The following is a 16637-nucleotide window of genomic DNA, read 5'->3' on the forward strand; positions in this document are numbered from 1 at the left end:
ATAATGAAATGATGAAACTAAAAATCCTGCAATGTAAGAGTTCACATTCCCTTGTATAAAAATACTGCTGCCTAAAACAGTAACATTTTATAATATCTGAAATCTGCAAGAGCAAAATCTGTTGCTGCACAGCTTAATTTTAATTTTCTGCAACAATTTATTATCTGTTCTTAATACAGCCTGCTGTTTGTATGTCTTTGCTTCTGCAACTGAAATTTTCACTCTGGTGGGCCTGTTTCACCCTGTGTTCCAAACAACAGATGTGGAAAAGAAGCAGTTAATCAAAATGAAATCCCAAGGCTGCATTTCGGAAGTGTGCTTAGCTCATCCGTGACAAAAAACAGGAAAGCTGAATCATGCTGCGTCATCTCAACACATTAAAAATAACCTTCATTCTCTAAACGATGGGATCAAAGTCAGAAATAATCCACGTGAGGAGGAAGTCAGCGTGTCAGAGTGACCTCACACTGATAAAACAGGATTATATCACCGGCAGCAGCAGATCACTGACAGTCCTCATCCTGTTCTGTGGCTGAGATCATTAAAGACAACCTTTAGGAGTCTATAGGATTTATATTCAAACTGGAGATTTAATTACCACTAAATAATTAGATTACAGTTGTTTCAAATTACTGTAAATTGAATGTGTTGTCATCATTATAATAGAAATATGGAACATAATCAGTGTTGTTCAAGTTAAATAAGCCATTTACTACTGTTTATGCAGTTTATTTCAGCTGCAGTGCATCAAGTAGAAGAATGATGAATATATTCTGACTTCAGTCAATGTGTAATTTTTTTCACACATTTATTAATATGATTTTACACAGAATATTTATACCAACAAGATGGTTATAATAATCAGTGTATTATCATGAACAAGTGAAAAGAAAAAAGAAAAACAAAGAATGCAAATTTAAAATATTGGCAGTAACACATTGATAAAGACAGACAAGACAGAAACATGAGGAAATAAATAAGTAAATAAAAATAATAACAAATAGATAAATAAAATAACAGAAAGAGAAGAGAGTGAAAAGGGGAGAGACAGAGAAAATAGAAAAAGAAAAATAAATACAGTCAGTGGAGTCAGTAAGGGGCACAATGTACATGCAAGAATATCCAGAAGTCACATCTCACATTTGGTACAGGAAGGGAAGGAGCAGACTCTACTGGTAAGATATGTCCTCTAATCTTTGTTAAGTGAAAAGTTGACACTTTTGACTTAATCAGAAAAAGGGAGCCATAGTTTCAGGAACTTCCAATTTAAGGAAGTAAAGAATAACTTTGATGCAATGAAAATGAGAGGGAGGATGTTTGGATTTCCAGTTAAGCAGAATCGACCATCTTGTCAGCAATATTACAAAGGCTATAGTGTGTTTCTTAGATGCAATCAATGTGGAATTTGATGCGAAAAGCCAATGTTCACATACTGAGAGTGGAGCCACCTGGGTGACAACAAGGAATCCTAACCACTGGACCATCTGGGCCATCTGTAAACCATTTCAATCACTGTGTCAATCAGATTTATTGGTGTTATGGACAGTGAAAATGTGTATGTATTGTGTTAAATTGAACCTGTATACCACTGTGCCACTTTACCGTGAATCAGTAATCACTAAACACAGAGTCGTGTTTTACCCTGAGGCCCATGAAGACGCTTATTTTATATCTACATATAAAAATGAATTAAAGAGAGGGACAAAGCAACACTGCTGGACACAGACTGTGGCCACAGGTTGTGAGGTCTGTGAGAGATGAAAAAGCGCCCTCTGGTGGTCATGTTTGGAAACAGCAGGTGACTGCAGCAGCTTCACATCATGTGGCAGAACAGACCAATTACACATAAAGAATATTCAGTTAAATCCAGTTGTTATTATAACATGTCTCTTCTTTCATTTAGTATCGCTTTACACTGTAATTAAAAAAATAAATAAATAAAAATCACTTTAACTTGTACGTGAATGATATTTATGGTGCTGAAAACAGCTTAGCTATGCTATCCTATTAATTATTGGTGTTTTACTTACATTCTTCTGCACTTTTATAAAAAAAAAGAAGATGAAGAATTAAAAAAAAATGTTTGCTCTGTATCACCATCAAAAAAATACTCCAATAATTGTTTTATTGAATCTCAGCAACATATAGAGCTGATAAAATTCTAATGATACGAGCGGTTATGTTGTAAACATTCATAAAATTGAGACTAAGAATTTTATTGGGTTCTCAGGGACACTAGGATCTTGACTACATCTGTTATTGCATGTGGGTCCGATGGAATAGGAGGGTTTGACCAATTGCTGGCGGCTATTTTTGAAACCAGGGGACGAGTTAGTGATGGCCCAGTATGTCATAACAATCTATCTATGTAGAAATGTAAAATAAAAACCACAGAAAATGTACATCAACAGAAGAAACATATTTGTGTTCTCAGAAATATAAGTATAAATGCAAAAGAGTTTAACAATGGCTTAAAAAAGTTTTTTTCTAAAGTGAATGCATTGAGACATTTTTATTAATTTGTAGACTTTCTTTATTTGTCTTTATTTAGTTGGTCCCTGTGTGTTTCCCAGTCAGGGTCACAGGCCTGAAGACGTGCAGTAAGATGTGCAATTTAGAGCAAAAACAAAAAAAACTGCCAAAAAAGTTGCTTAGACGGTGCAGAGTTTAAAGATGGTTAGTATAAGTGAAGCAGCTACATGTATAAATTATTAACTATTCTTCCCTACAGCACAAACTCAGTCTATCATCCATCTAATTAATTTCAATAAATCTAAATCATAGTAACTATTCTAATAACTATCTAAACAGTCACTTTTTACTGCTTTACAGTCAGTGATGGACTAATACAAAGTACCTGTACTCCCCTACTGTACAAATTCAAGGTATTTGAACTTCACTTGAGTATGATATGAAGCAATACTTGCACTCTACATCTAAGAGGCAAATATCATACTTTTTACTCCACTATATTTGTCTGCTTACTCTTCAGATAACATTTTTTTCCACACCTTTCTTGTCCATTGATGTGAGATTTTGAATGTTTGTGTCTGTAACTTTTTTAGTTTTATGGGTTGAGAAAATTGTCCCAATTCTTAAGATCCATAAAATATTTAAAAACCATATGATGATCTTATATGATGTATAAACTACCCAAAGTATTTCATGCATGCGACATTTACTCAAGTAAGGTTCTGAATGTAGAACTTGAGTCCACCACTGTTCACGATTTTATTTATTATCCTTTTGTTGGTTGTAATTCTAATTCTAATCATTAAAGTTCAGCCTCAGGTCACAGCAAAACGGTTACCAAAGCTGACATATGAGTTTCCCTCCTCCTTTAAAAACTACCACTGTCACATCGGCACTGAACCCACCGCTGCTCCTTCTACTGATATTATTCAGGCACTTATTGTGAGTAAAAAACACAGGATGATACATGTGGAGAGACTAATCACCAGGGGAAATAAAGGTCAAACCTTTAACAAGAACAGGTAACCAGGGTTGAACAGGCTTCATCCTGGATACCAGGTTCATATAAAGACTGAGCAGGACAGCAGACCTCAGAACACCTGCAGACACCTGACAGGTAAGTCAGGCTCCTTTACACCAACAACCACCAGATTTATTACTTTACCCTACATGATATTTAGTCATTTTAATTTCTGAATGCGCTGTTGCAGAAGAATTTAAGTAAATAATATAAACTGTATCATTAAACTGAAGAGATGTAAGAATATCTAAAAATGTCTGTGGTGGTATATACTGATATTACAGCTATTTTTTTTTTGTTTCAGTATTTTTATTTTATTTTATAAAAGGACTGCTGCATTGTTTTTGTTTTGCAGCTACATTTGCATAATTCAAACACTCATTGGCAAAGATAATTTATGCCTTTTTTTGCACATGCTTAGTTCATGGCTTTTATTTTATTTTATGAAAGAAGGGAAGTAAAAGTAGTTGTGAATTTGCAAAAAGGGTCTTTCTCTTGTTGTGTGCAGTCACAAAGAAGGTAATCATGAATAACTGGATCACTTCAAATGAATCGACTCAGAAACAATGGATCACTGAAGGAACAGAAGTATACTGTGAAATGTAAAGTATAAAGTCTGTAAGGGGTAAATACAAAATAACAGTGCCCAACAGCAAAATAATAGTAACATATGTTAAGTAAAAATTTAAGCTAAATTAATCTAAAATAGAAAAGTAGTACTGACAATGAAATCAAAACTAATATAGCAGTAATACTGAGGATCAATGAAAAGTAATATAGGACCTGAGAATAAACATAATATTGCATAATATTAAACATAACATTGTACATGATATATGACAATAAAAAGTGATATTGCACATGGTAATTAACACAATATATTATGTTAAACATAATATTGTACATGGAAATAATGCAGCAATAATACTGCAGTGAAGTGATGCTGCACAGAATATTTGTCTTATTGCTCTCAGTGTCTCAGTGACTGTGTCTAAATCAGAAAGATCTTTATTGTTATTATACTCAAGAATGGCTTCTCTTCATGCATCAGAAAAATATAGACATAAATATATTTTAAAAATATGTGAAAATATAAAAATATAAGCAATAAATAGAGGCAGAAACACACAATCACTAGTAATAGCAGCTTTAAAGTATATCTAAGGTTATGTTCATTGGGATTCTTCACATTTTGCAGGTTATTTAGAGTCAACAGGAAAAAAAAATTGTGTCCACAGTTGTAGTCTCAGACATGATAAAAAGAACAAACCTTCTATTTAAGCCAATTACAATTAACGTCCAGGAGGTGGAGCAAGTACCTGAAGTCTGTGTTACACCAGTCTCTTACCTTCACAGACTGAGTGGAATACATTTCAAAAAAAAAAAAAAGAAGAAGAAAGAAACAGAAAAGAAAAGAAAAGAAAAGAAAAGAAAAATCTTGGATTGAACACCTGACCGTCAAAAGCAAGACGGTGAGTTTGCACTATATGATTGGAACTGTATAAACCTGCTGTCAGACCAAGAGAGAACAACAGCAGCTTCTTTTTGTGGCCTTTTAAAATAATCTTTTAAAATTTAGAAATAGTTCCTTATGATGTTGACATATGACATATTTTATCAGTTATTATAATTTACTGACTTGCAATATCTTTTAGCTGAGGTTCTACAGAAGATACTCCAAGAAATGACATCGAGCACACCAGAATACAATATTAGGCACTGGCCGACAACTTCTATCGCAGAGTTCAAAGTTTACCGACTAACTTACCCGTCTCGTCTCCTGCAGGACGATGGCAGTGCAGGTCAGCAGAGTGATGTTCCCCCTGATGCTGAGTTTGTTTCTCGGAGCCTTGTCTTCCACTTGGTCTCCTGCAGGTAAATAAAGTGGTAATAAAAAAAAAAAGTAGCTAAAAAGTGAAATTTTTCTGAAGTGAAACTACCATATTTTTTAAGCTACCAGGGGTCATAAAATCATGTTCCTTTGCTATTGCATGCCACCCTCTCATATTAAAGATATTTTAGTACTGATGGTGCAGTGAGTTCACATCCGCCACTATAGTCCAGAATTAGCCATAAGTGTTAAAAACACACACAAGCACACACACACACACACACACACACAGAAGCCTGTGCATATCACACATACATGCACACACAAATTGCGAGTGTGTGCATTTGCCTCTTTCCCTCTCCCACGCTCTCTCTCACACACACACACACACACACACACACACACACACACACACACACACACACACACACACACACACACACACACACACATCCTGTGGGGGATGTAGCCTATAATTTGAAAGGGAATATTGACATTTTTAGCATCTTTTGTAAAAAATATAAGACAAAGGAAACAGGCATCAAAAGAACAGGGGCAGCATGGTGGAGAAGATGGAGGAAAGTAAAATTAGTGGAGGACAGAATGAAAGGTGCAATAAATGAATAAAAGAAGATTTAATGAATTAGTAACTGGACTGATAATTTGATTTTAACATTTAAAACAAATGCAATTGTTATTTAACCAAGCAGAATTGTTGGTTGTCATTTTTAACCCATCAGTTACCGTCACATTTTACTTTACCAGCTGTCCCATTTTACCTGAACTCATCACTGGGCTGAGCTACAGGCTCTTGATCTGTTTGAAAGGCGAACGTGCTTTAATTAAATTTAATTAATTAAGTATTTTAACAATGTGTGTATGGAAACATACACACACACACACACACACACACACACACACACACACACACACACACACACACACACACATTAATGTACCATTTCTTATTTCTCTCTTATATCTACAGTACTTTACTACTAACATTACAGTACCTTGTTATTCCTGTGGTAAAAGTATATATTTTTCAAATGTACTTTTTTGGTGCTTCGAGCACCACAAGATTATGGCCAATATCTCCAAAATTCTGCAACACAAACTAATCCAGTACACATGGATAAATAGCACAACAGGCCAGAGGAAAACACTCTCTCTATTACATTTTTAATTAATTTGCTAAAGCTACTACATTGGCAAAAAACATGAAAAAGCTAACTGCAAAAACTTTTTAAACTTTTTAAATGGTTGTAATCTAAAAACACTTGTGTTGACAGTCATCGTAAATAAGTGCTAGAGGCGGGCAAAAGTTAGACCTGTGCAAGTCACAAGCAAGTCTCAAATCTAAACCTTCAAGTCTCATGCGAGTCCCAAGTTACTGTGGTCAGAATCAAGCAAGTCTCAGCAACTCAATAACTTAACTTTTTGAGTAACTGACGTAAAAAGTTAAAATAGTTTTGACTGTAGAGGATAAGCTAATTTTCCTAATTCAGTTTTAATTGGTGGAACTTAATTTCATTTGAATTTGTCATAATTCAAAAAGATTGCTGTTGAGTCAAAACATTTTTTAAAGTATAACACTTAAGGTAGTTTTCATAATTTTATGGTGGCTTTCTTGGTAATCTATGATGTACAAAAAAGTCCCAAATGTTTTGTTAAACAGGAAATGTGCAAGTGAAGATTACGCATGCTGACATTCAGTAATGTGAAACAGACAGTTCAGCTGTAGGAAGTTTATGACACTTCATCATCTTTCATCACCAGCGGCCTTCCAGCTGCCGCCCTGCCAGCTCATCAACCAGACGGTGTCTCTGGAGAAGGAGGGCTGTCCCAAGTGTCACCCAGTGGAAACAACCATCTGCAGCGGCCACTGCCTCACCAAGGTATTGTGGGTAATGTAGGAAAGAAGGTCTTAACTGTGAAAAAAGTGGGGGGAAAAAAGGATTAACCCTCATAAGCTAGTCTGTGTTTTTTGGGATTTTACTTTTATTTATATAAAGTGAAACAACAGAGAATGATGCATACAGCATTTAAGATCATCTTAAATAAATAATAAATGTGACGAAGTGGAAATCTGAAGCTTTGAGGAATAAAAAGAATTAAACCTGACAATAAATTAATAAACGAGAGAGGTTAATTTGCCCATAAGTAATAGTACTTCCCTTTACTAAGTATTAAGTTAAACTGCAAAAAGGACTGTATCATCAGCATACAGGAGAATAGTCAGCTAAATATGTTTTGCTGCTGAACCTGTCCACAGCAGCACAGTGCTTAACTTCTTCACCAGAACTCCTGCTGCTTGTCCAATCCGTGGGTGTGTTGGCCACCATCTGGATCTGGATTTGAATGTTTTGTCCAAAGAGTGGCTGATTCTGTGATAGTTTACATCATTTTAGCAGTCATGCACTGTTGTTCCCCACCCTGCATGATGTATAGGTTCATAGCACTGTGGCATCTTAAGAGAAACACTCACCTTGTTATTTTTGCCTCCCTCCAGGATCCTATCATCAAGATACCATTCAGCAACATTTATCAGCATGTGTGCACGTACCGGGACTTATACTATAAGACGTTTGAGCTTTCTGACTGTCCACCTGGTGTGGACCCGACCGTCACCTACCCTGTGGCTTTAAGCTGCCACTGCGGCCGCTGTGCCATGGACACGTCCGACTGCACGTTTGAGAGCCTGCAGCCCAACTTCTGCATGAACGACATACCTTTCTACTACTAGTCTCAAGTCACAGCAACATAAAGCACATTAAAACGCACTATACATAGCATGGGAACTGTGCTAACTATTAGCATGAACTGTTGTAAATAAAGATTGTTGCATTTACCAGTTCAAAAGAATTCATCTCCTTCTTATGCAATTAAACTAGATTAAAACACCCACACTGAATATCTCTTGGAACTTCCACAAAGACGAACAATATTTTCTCGAAAATGACACATCTTGACCACATGATCACTTAAGTCTATTATCTGCTCATATTAACAATTCTTACTGAGGCAGAAGAATGTCATTTCAACCTTTATCATCATGATAATGAACATAATATAAACTGTGCAGGTTGACCTTCACTGCAGCTCCATGCGAGTATAAAATGCCATGACTTTATTTTCATTTCCTGTCAAATGCCAATTAAATTTATTAGTCTATGGCTATTTTGAACCTGCATTTTTGCCTCAAGACTGGGGGCTCACTGCACCCCCAAATTCAACTTTGGGGGGGGGGGCATAAAACCCAATGGCGCCCTGTAGGTGACGCCTGTGCTGTTGTGTTATCAACCAGACAATTCTTGCATCGCTCTCATGTGTTACTCATGTGATCTGTCTAGCAATAAGCAATAACAAAAACATTAAACTTTTTATATCACATTTTACACTTAAGAGGGACCTCAGACACTACACAGCTGCTGCCCACTGCACCCTATACTGGAATGGGTTAAATGTAGTGAATCTGACTGTATAATAGCACATTTTTATGGTTGTATATGTCACAATAATGTCAACAAAAGTTTCTTTATTTTTCATGGAGTGGAACAACCTCAGCCATGAAATAAAGGCATAGAGATGATGCAGAGTGGGACAGCTGGAGGCGGATAGCATGACTGAGCTCATGGGTCAGCTTCTTTTAGCCTAAAAGTGGGGTAACAGATTTTTGCTGCCCATTCATTTATATGTGAAGCAGTGCAAAGCATAGATGCTTCTGGTTATTGGTTTGTATGACTGTGCTGCAAAATAATACCAGCAGCAGAGATGCTATCCCAGCTAGCTCCTGCTGGTTATGCTTAAAAACCCTTATCCATGCTATCACCAGTCCCTTTCCACTATTACATTGTAAAAGGACTCAGGGGAGTTACTGTAGATCAGCTGACAACCCTCCACTGTAAACCAAACCAAACTGTCTAGACACAGTGGGAGGGACATCACACCACATATCAAAAATCCTCTGACGTTGACACCCAAACATAACAGCTACCATCACGTCATTGTCACCATCACTGTTAATGAGACTGTCCTTCCTGTCTGCCTTCCTATCTCTCTGTGCATCACTGTTTTTCTTGATAACTATGTTGACACACCAGCACACTTACCCAATTGGTTTTGTTTCATTATACCATGGCTGTGCAATTTCTGCTGTTCTGTTAGCTGCGTTCAAAGTTCAGACACCATGTGGGTAGCAGATTCAGATTCATGTCAAAATGATCATCTTAATATTATATAAACTAGTCAAAGTCAAGGTAGGTATGGAATTATGACAGGGAAGAAATAGAGAATATGCCAAACAATGCCACCTGGGGAATGTCACCCCAGGAAATACTTAAAGCACTTTGAATATTGTGTATACGGTAGATGTAAGACACACAGGTTCGTTACTGACAAACCTGAAACAAGGGCAGAAAACACAATTAGCCAGGCTCACCACACGTCATATTAAAACTGATGATGAACTACCCTACTCACCACCTCAAGGTCTGGGCTCTAATGGACACAGCAGGGCAGGAGGGAAGTCAGTGGTACCTGGCCAACCAACACATTGCACATGCCAAACAAAACTAAAATGCAAGTACAATTGTACACAAAAAGGCTTTTATTGGCACATACCTGTGTGCGCAAACATTCACAGCCACAGCAGGGACAGGGCATGATGCAGGAAAAGAGAGAGAGGAAAAGCCCACAGGTGTCTTACATTACCTGGCTCTGATTAGGACGTTGGAACAAAGGAGGAGTCAGGCCCAGGCTGCATTCAGCCTACTCACTCTTCTGCACTGCTGGAGGAGTCCCACCACACTAGGAAGAAATGAAAACGTGTAGAAGTCAACGCTAAAGCGTCGATTCTGATGCCTCCACCTGCAACAGTTTCATACAACTGTGACTTTTTGTGTTCCCTACACCTGATTGAAACCATTGATTCATTGTAAATCCTATTTGCAAGTGTCCCAGGAGTTTGAGAATTATGGCTCTATTGATACAGTATACAGTTAATGAGAAAAGATTGCAAGGAAAGAGCTATTACCTTTATTACCTAATAGTATCCAACATAGTTATTCAAAAATATATCAAAGTCAATTAATCAGTCCATGTACCTGTTATAGAGTGTTAGCACACAAGATTTGGTGCAAATCTGTCCACCCGTTCAAAAGTTATCGCGCAAACAAAAATCTGTGACGGACAGACGGAAGGACGGACTCACGTACGGCCGGACAACCGGAGAACAGTATGCCTCTGGCCCGGCACCTTCAGCGGGCGGAGGCATAAAAACAAAAAGCATTCAAAATTCAGTTCAAAGTCACGGTTCATCCTGTGGGTCTGTTACTTCTTTGAATCCTGGTACTGCAATTCAAGTCCAAGTCTCTCTCTCTGTAGAATCCACACCAAGAAGTGGTGACAGGCGATATTGTTTGCAAAAAATGAACACAATATTAGCCAGGTGAGCTTGTTGACAGTATACATCACATTTCATACCAAAGACACTTCTTTGGTATGAATTGCTAACATTTGATGGATATAGGGTATGTGGTATAATGCCACAGCATGTCTCTGTTGAAGAGCTAAGCAATCACTGGATAATGTGAAGTATCACTGATGAATTATAAGAATGAAAATAAATGACACCAACATTTACCAGTCAAAAAGTAGACAGTGTCAATAGCTGCTCATCCATGTTGGAGAAGTATAAGACAGAACGCTGATATCATGGTGATGTCATGTTATTAGAATTATGAGAGTAATGTAGGCTACTCCTACTTACTTCATCACACTGTCATAAACCAATTTGGTGTTTTAGCTTTTTATGATAAGGACTAAACTACAAGCATATGAGACGACTGTTTCAGATAACCAGTTGGGCTGAGGTCACTAAACTGTAAACTTCTCTAACTCCGACAAACAGCCAGTCAGAGCTGCTGACAACAGACTGAACTCTGATAACACCGCCAGGTAACAGACTGGAGCAGTGTATGTGCTGAGCTAACGGTAGTCATGACAGAGCTTTGTAAAACAATTATATTGTTATCACACTGTAACTTTGCTGTTTTAGTAACAAGACATCGGCCCCATTGGCCCCGACCCGGGGCAACTCTAAACCGTTATGCTCGCCGATGCAGGGCTTCATCCATCTCCTCCACCCTTTCTTCCCTCAAAGACTTCATCCCTCTCCTTGACCCCTTCATTCCATCCCTCACCACCTTCATCCCATCCCTCACCACCTTCATCCCTCGACCCCATCATCCCTACCTTCAATCTCTACATCCCTCCCCTCGACCCCTTTACCCTTCACTAAACCCCTCCATCTTCATCTCCCCAATCCCATCATCCCTGCCCTCAACCCCTACATCCCTCCCTTCGACCCTCATCATCCCTCTGCACACAACCCTCTTCACATCCTTCACAAATCCTGTCACCAATCCAATAAACTAGCGTTTATACTGAACATATGGTGTGGTCTTTGTTAGTGAAATTCCAAAAAATATAGCAAACATGTAGTATGACACCCCTTTATTCAGGTTTGAATATTTGTAAAACAAACATGCTAATGTAACATATAGGTTGCCGTATGTATTGCACTCCTACATGTCTGTCATCTGAGTTTAACTGCCTTTTTTTCATATCATCAGGAATGTAATAAAAAGTTTAATAGAGATTTTTTCTAACAATTGTAAATACAAAGTTCCTTTTAGATCAGGCAGGAGTGTACAAGCATTAGCTGCCACTAAAAGTGCTTAGGAAAAAGACAGTGACATTTAAGTAAATTTGTGGCCAAACAAACTCACATTGCTTCAGTAAAGAAGTTAGTCAATAATTCACCCTTTTACATCATGAGCAACTGTCTGGTTTTATTCTGCAGACAATACAGGTAGTTTTCCACACAGCAGGATGGCACAGTTAAAGGAGTTGGTAACTTTACAGAGTAGTTGGAGGCATGCAACCTGCCACCATTATCTCATGTAACAGCTTACTGTGGCTGCTCCTTCTTGTTCTATTACTCCCTGCAATGCTGAAAACTATTTCACTGTCAGAAAGACAATAGAGATTTGTTAACCAGCAGAGATTTTGGTGAACCTTCATTATCAGGTTTCAATTGAGAGTGAGTTAGTCAAAGACAAAATGAATATTTTTGTCTAGAAACAGATTTTGAATTGAATTTTCAGAAACTGTACTTAAAACTTGTAACTTCAAAAACAGTTTAACTTATTTGCACAAAGTAGCTAGAAAAAAGCTCAATACATACAGGTTTGGATATTTTTTACATACATTAGCCATACTTAAGAAAAAGCAAACAACTAAGTTAAAATGTGTATGAGACCAAGAAGAAAAAACAAAGTCTTTTTAAGGTGCTCTCTTTCTATTGAACATACAAACAACAGTCAAAAACATTTCTACTTGTCTACATTTCTCCTTCTGTTTTTTCTCCTTTCTCTCTGTTTCTCTGCCTACGTGGAGCTGACTGTGTGAATGTTGTCATCATTCAAACTGCTGGAATCATCACTGTCCATTCTGCAACAACACACAGAGGACAAAAGCTTGTCGACGATCCCTTTCTTCATGAAAACATACAGAGTCAAGTCTGCAAGAGGACTCAACTTAAGAAAGATGGAAGAAAGGCCCGACAATGTAAAGGTATATAGGTCTCCCTGTGACAGGAGCAAAATGATGGCAGGCAGGAACAGCAGTGCATAAATCAGCAGCACCAGAACCAAAGTTCCCACAATCCGTCGTTTTTCATCAGAGGGAACACAGCTGGCAGACAGGGCTTTGAGGACCCCACCCAGGAAGAATATGAACAGTGGGAGGGGAAGGAAGAAGAAGACGCCGAGGATGATTGAGAAGACGCTGAGATCAACCCAGAAAATGAAAATAGGGACAGAGACAAGAGAAAGGCCCCAGATCAGGACACAGACCACCACAGAGATCTTGATGGTTCGTCTGAAGCGGTACCACAGTGGGTGGGCGATGACCAAATACCTGTAATACAAGATGGACACATAGTCTTTGAGAACCTTCAGAATTATATAGTAATATAATGGTGAGACACAGAAGTAGCTTCACACATACTGGACAGACAGATAGCTACCTTTCCAGGGCGATGCACACCATGAAGACAACACTGACCATCAGACAATAGGAGTAAATACCACCAAAGTTTTGCCTTGTCACCAAATCCTTAGTGTGTACCAACTCAACAATCATACAGCAGAACTGAACGAGGTCAGAGATGAGAAGGTTGATGAGGTAAATCGGAGCAACATGATCATTTCGTGCCTGCAGGAAAACATTGATAAAAGTAAACAAAGAGTTGTAAACATGTTCTGAATTCCCCAGATTTACTGCAGTTTTTGTTTTTCAAGCTCAGATATGAGGCATTCTGGACCAACCACATGCACCATATTTATCACACAGATTCAACAGACTGGAGTCACAGTTTGAGTCACATTTGTGTTTGCAAGGTGCGTCTCTCTTCTCATTACATATGCATTTCAGGGAGGATTGCACACATAATAGGAGGAAACATGTTAGCAGAGATTAATTATATATTCCACAGGATTTACTGGGGTCATGCAATAATACAATTTTCTTAGTAAATTGGACCATAGTGCACAGTGCAGCAGTCATTGCTACATATGTTCTACAATGCAGTTGTCCTTTTCATGTCCACTCTCTGTAAGTAGCTTGCACCCATCTCAGCATTCATGGTCGTGCTGGTCTTCTATGAGGTATGGTCAGGCTCATTGTTGGTGCGTTGCTATCTTGAGGCAGCAGAAAGTAATTGCACCATTGACTGCTTTTCACTGTCATCACACCTAAAATCACGTCCATAACTGCCAGTGGTTCTACACTGATCGATCGCACCACCTCTGGTGCAGACACAAACGGATAAGTGGCAAGATGGATTCTTGCATGATCTTGTGAATCCAGCTTTTTCATGAGGACTTTGGCCTTTTGCATTTTGGTGTTTCAGGTCACTGAAAATGCAGTTGTTGGAAACCCTACGGTGACTTTGCCAGAGAATTCTGAGAAAAGTTCAAGCCAGTCCAGGCAGGGCTCAAGCCCCCAAAACCTAAACCTAAGCATCTAACACTGGCCATCCTCTGGAGACCTCCACCAGGCTCTCAGTACCCAAGGATGGCTCTTAGCCCCTCAAATCCCATAACTAACCCTGAGCTTGTTCCAGTGTCCCCAGGTAGACACTATGAACCAGTGTCAGGGGCACTAAATATCTATTGGAGTACCCAGAGCACAGATATCTGTAAGTGTGTAGCCCCACATGCTTGGACGAGGTTTCCTGAGGGAGAATTAGAGGCCTTGAGTGAAGGAAAGGGGGCAGAGAATCCTGCCTGCTGGGGCTCATTAGAGCCTGTCTCAGGGCTGGGGAGCCACTGTGAGGGGCTTTGGTCAGGCTTTATTTCCCATTGTTTTACGAGACGTTCAGATGCACCATCCCCTAAAGTCTGTTGAAATGCGCTCCAGAACCTGATGGTGCTCCATGATGTTCAATACAGATAGATATTGTTCAGTTTTGTTGTCTTTTTACTGAACAATCAAACAACATTTCCACTTCCTGGACCATATGAGTTTTGCCTATATGAACACTTTTGGGACAGCAGTAGCTCAGTCTGTAAGGACTTGGCTTGGGAACCAAAGGGTTGCCAGTTCAAGTCTTACATGGACCAAAATACAAAGTGTGGATTGCTAGCTGGAGAGGTGCCGGTTCATGTCCTGGGCACTGCTGAGGTGCCCTTGAGCAACGCACTGAACCCCTAACTGTATGGGGTGCCTGACTATATGCATGTGTGAAGCCCCTTCTCTCTGACCCCTGTCTCAGATGCATGTCTATAGGTCCTGTTTGTGCAAGTGTATTTATTTTGGGCCTGTGTATCTAAGTACAAAATTACAACAGAGCGAAAAGAGTCTAACTTCCTCTCCGGGATTAAGAAAGTATGTCTTCTTTCCAGTTGAATTTAAATTGAAACACTTTATCATCATTGCATTGGTTCAATTCAGGAATAGGACATTTTGGTGGGAACCCATGTGAACAATCTTGAGATAAAAATATTGTTAATTGAGAAAAAAGGACATTTTTTGACTTGTTTTTGACTTTTCTCAAGTGAATGCTTTACACTTCCATACACATGACACAGACAGTAAAAGAATAAATCTCAGTCATAATGTACTTACCAGAGAATAAAGAGCATAGATGGCCACGAGGGTCAAAGGAAGGCCGATAACTATGATTGTGCGTGTCGTCACATTAATGATGAATTGAACTTTTTTGTAATACTCATTGTCAATGGTGGTGTTGCTATAGTCAAAGTAGTTGAAGGTGACGTTGCTGTAATTGTACATTTTGTCCTGTGAGGTGATGTTCATGTAGAAATCTTCCATTCTTCAGAGTGAAACCTGTTTGAGAAATCAGGTTATAGACAGAGAACAAGTTTTTTAAAACATCTACCTAACACTATTAAGTGATATCAATAAACTTCACACAGATACAGATCAGATCAAATAAAACCTTCAGTTTTATATATTTATAAAAATATTGAGTATGGTTAATTTTCATGAACATTCTTTTATGCTTTTTAATTATCTCTAAATGTAATAAAAAAGAGACATGACTAACTTTACCTTTTGAAAGCTGCAAGACTCCACCTGAATGAGTTCCCTACACCACCTTCTGATGTGTTGTCTTCTGTCAATCAGTAAATATATTAACTGATAACCAGCAGTGGTTTGCTCTTGAGCTGCACCTCCTCCTCTAAGACTGTGAGAAAGCATTACGCTGATCAGCTGGTGAAATTTTGTGCAACCAGCAGCAGGCTGTTGCACAAATAACCACAGAACCCCTGAGTGATTTAGGAGGACTTGTCACATTGAGCAGTTTTCTCATATTCTGAATTTTCCTTCAGTTATGAACACAGATTACAAAGTCCAGACCTGTCGTACAAGTCATGAGCAGTTACTTTGCTGTTAAGCAAACCAAAGTTTTTCACAAATGACTGTATATTTCATTAGTTTGAAGACATTTTGAGTTTTAAAAATAAATTTCCTTTCATAACTATGTCGACATTATCCCATTTGACTGCATTTCAAATTATGATATATTTGTAAATTTACACAAAAAGCCTCTCATCATTAATTTAATGATTAATTTAATGATGATGAGGGCTGACTTTCTGATTGGTTTATTGGATGTTAGGCCTAAATCACACCCATGAATTAATCAGGGCATTGTGCACCACTGATGGTGTATCCAACAGTCACAAGAGTCAGGACAGGGCTGGATAGCCCTGTCAAAAG

At 38.4% G+C, this 16637-nt stretch overlaps 2 protein-coding genes across 2 annotated transcripts; one reads left to right on the plus strand and one right to left on the minus strand.

Annotated features, from left to right (window-relative positions):
* Positions 1–4988: 4988 nt before the first annotated feature.
* lhb (luteinizing hormone subunit beta) lies at positions 4989–8070 on the plus strand. Its single transcript, XM_084735188.1, has 3 exons — positions 4989–5368; positions 7104–7222; positions 7837–8070. The coding sequence occupies exons 1-3, from the start codon at positions 5284–5286 to the stop codon at positions 8068–8070; spliced, it is 438 nt and encodes a 145-aa protein (XP_084591314.1). The 5' UTR covers positions 4989–5283.
* Positions 8071–11975: 3905 nt separating this feature from the next.
* Positions 11976–16097, minus strand: LOC146315763 (G-protein coupled receptor 4-like). The gene is made up of 4 exons (XM_084736359.1): positions 15966–16097; positions 15519–15740; positions 13417–13604; positions 11976–13307 (listed from the first exon to the last, which is right to left on the minus strand). Exons 2-4 carry the CDS (start codon positions 15723–15725, stop codon positions 12776–12778), a joined length of 927 nt encoding a protein of 308 aa, XP_084592485.1. The 5' UTR covers positions 15726–15740; positions 15966–16097; the 3' UTR covers positions 11976–12775.
* Positions 16098–16637: the final 540 nt, after the last annotated feature.

The sequence above is a fragment of the Lutjanus erythropterus genome, chromosome 14, assembly GCF_056507025.1.
Source record: "Lutjanus erythropterus isolate fLutEry1 chromosome 14, fLutEry1.hap2, whole genome shotgun sequence".
Lineage (NCBI taxonomy): Eukaryota > Metazoa > Chordata > Actinopteri > Lutjaniformes > Lutjanidae > Lutjanus > Lutjanus erythropterus.